At 72.8% G+C, this 2,175-nt stretch overlaps 2 protein-coding genes across 2 annotated transcripts in view; both read right to left on the reverse strand.

Moving 5' to 3' along the window:
- HSF1 (heat shock transcription factor 1) overlaps window positions 1–1,160 on the reverse strand; it is a 6,062-nt gene extending 4,902 nt beyond the window's left edge. The window contains exon 1 of the mRNA XM_012725110.1: window positions 1,081–1,160. Coding sequence (XP_012580564.1) covers window positions 1,081–1,160 — 80 coding nt within the window. The remainder of the gene's footprint in view (window positions 1–1,080) is intronic.
- A 422-nt stretch (window positions 1,161–1,582) lies between these two features.
- TPCN2 (two pore segment channel 2) overlaps window positions 1,583–2,175 on the reverse strand; it is a 27,059-nt gene continuing 26,466 nt past the window's right edge. The window contains exon 21 of the mRNA XM_012725111.1: window positions 1,583–1,977. Coding sequence (XP_012580565.1) covers window positions 1,583–1,977 — 395 coding nt within the window. The remainder of the gene's footprint in view (window positions 1,978–2,175) is intronic.

A 2,175-nucleotide genomic window follows, 5' to 3' on the forward strand; every position in this document is an offset into this window, starting at 1 on the left:
GCTCCGCTGAACCTGCCATCTGGCCCCGGGGCCGGGGCCGGCCGGGAGCCAAGGAGGGCCTGGGGCTGGGCCGCCCCCCAGGCTGTAATGGGGCCATTTGTCAGAGGTGTCTTCTCCCCAAAGCCTTCTCCCGGGCTGCCTGGAGACGCTGGCTCCGGCGGGCGCCAGCCAGCGAGGTCTGGGGCTCTTGGCCAAAGCCCCGGGAGTCCTGACACCAGAAGCCCCCTCCCCCCGCGGCTCCCTCCCAGGTAAGCGGCCCCAGGGGCCCCGGAACTGGGCAGGGCCAGCTCCACCAAGGCCCCAGGTCACAGACGCTCAGCTCCGGCCCCTCCTGCAGGCCCAGCCGCCTGCAGGCCGCCCTCAGGGCTGAGCAAGGGAGGCGCCTGGGACCCTCGGTGACAGGAGGGCCGGCGTGGGCACCGGGAGGCCCGTGACACCCAGAGAGGGCCTCCCCTCCACAGGACGCCCTTCTGGAACAGGGGTGCCTGCCTTCCACTGCAGGGCGCAGGTGTCGAGCTGGGGAGTGTCCACCGCCTCGCTGCCCAATGTCCTCTGACCACAGACACGCGTGACCATGGCTCTGGGCATGGACATGACCTGCAGTGGCCCAGGGGCCACTGCACCTCAAACCCGCCCTGACGTCCGGCCGCCTGCTGGAGAGACCCCACTCTGCCAGGCCGCCCCGCATGCGGGCACACCCCCGCGGTGGGTAGGACACCCCGCTTGACGGCAGGCTGGCCCCTGTTGGCCAGCGGGGCGGGAGAGCCTGTGCGGACACAGCAGTACCCCGAGCAGTACCCCGGCCCGTAGCCCTGGGGGTGCCGTCCGGGGCGTCCGTTCTCCGGCCTCCGACACCCCACCCCGGGGTCCTGCTGGCTGCTGCCGCTGCACGGTGGGGTGGGGTGGGGGTGGGGCACACGGGCTGCCTCACGGCCTTCACTCTGAGGCGACCGCGCCCAGGGGCCCAGATGCACTCTCTACACCTCAAAATCCAGCCGAGGCCCCCGGCCAGAGCAAGATCAGGCCCAGAGGTGGCCCCGCGAGGACGGCGCCCCACGGGGTCCCTGGCCCCCGCCCCACCTGGAGAGGAACCGCCAGGGCTCAGGCCGGCGCCAGCCCACGTCGGGCGCTGGCCACTTCCAGCCTGCCCCGGACGCCATCGCGACAACGTCCCCTTTGCTCTGACCTAAACTCAGCGTCCCTGCAGTCCCCAGGGAGGCCGGTCCTGCCCATCCCGGCGCCAGCGTCCCAGGGCCTGGAGCAGCCAGAGGGCATCCTGTGGTCGGGGCATGCCCGAGAGCCGGGCAGTGGGCCCCACTGGCCACCTGGCCACTCCCCGGGAAACCAGAGCCACGTCACCTGCTCGGACACTGCCCGGCACCTTGTCCCAAGAATGTGGGTCCGGGTCCCTTCACCCCCTTCATCAGTGTCCCCAGAGAACAACCTTGACTCAGAGGCCGCCGGCCTGAGTGGGCAGGGCCTGGGCAGGGGAGAGGGGGGCCTGTCTGCTTTCCGGCTTTAGCCCAGGTGCTGCTGAGCCCACCCGCCCCCGGGCCGAGACACCCCTCCGTCCCCCCAGGGCTCAGGGCAGGAGCTGAGACCGCCTAGCTGGAGGGGGTGAGGGGACCCGGCCCCCAGGCACTGGCAGCACCAGAGCCTCTGGGCGCCCCCGGAGCCTGTCCCTCTGCCCCTCGGGAGCGACTGGCCGAGGCCCGGGCGCCGCTGACAGCAGCCTCCCTGCAAGAGGCCCAGCAGAGCCCACCGCCAGTGTGGACACTGCCCCGACGAAGGCAGGAGCCCTGACCACGGCGCCCGGCGGGCCCGGGGAGGGGAGGGAAGGGCCCGGCCCAGACAGCACCAGCAGCGCAGAGTACGGCCGGGCCGGCGGGCCGCGGTGCCCTCCTCCGGTCGCCCAGCGCTCAGATACGGGAGGCAGCCTCCCGCGCTCGCCGGGGACTCGGGTGACCGACTGAGGTCCTGGGCCCCAGGGAGGCAGACGATAGACCGGGGCTACCCCCGAGCTCGCCCTGAAGCCTGGGCGGGGCCCGCCTGGCGGCCAGGGTTCAGGTCCTGCCCCGCCGGCCCACTAACAAGGGGCAGCTGTGGGGTGTGGGGCGACACCCAGACTCCCCCATACACAGCAGGGCCCCCACGCCTGTGGACGGCTCCCCAGCA

Source organism: Condylura cristata, unplaced genomic scaffold (assembly GCF_000260355.1).
Source record: "Condylura cristata isolate star-nosed mole 26May11 unplaced genomic scaffold, ConCri1.0 scaffold00015, whole genome shotgun sequence".
In the NCBI taxonomy this organism is placed as follows: domain Eukaryota; kingdom Metazoa; phylum Chordata; class Mammalia; order Eulipotyphla; family Talpidae; genus Condylura; species Condylura cristata.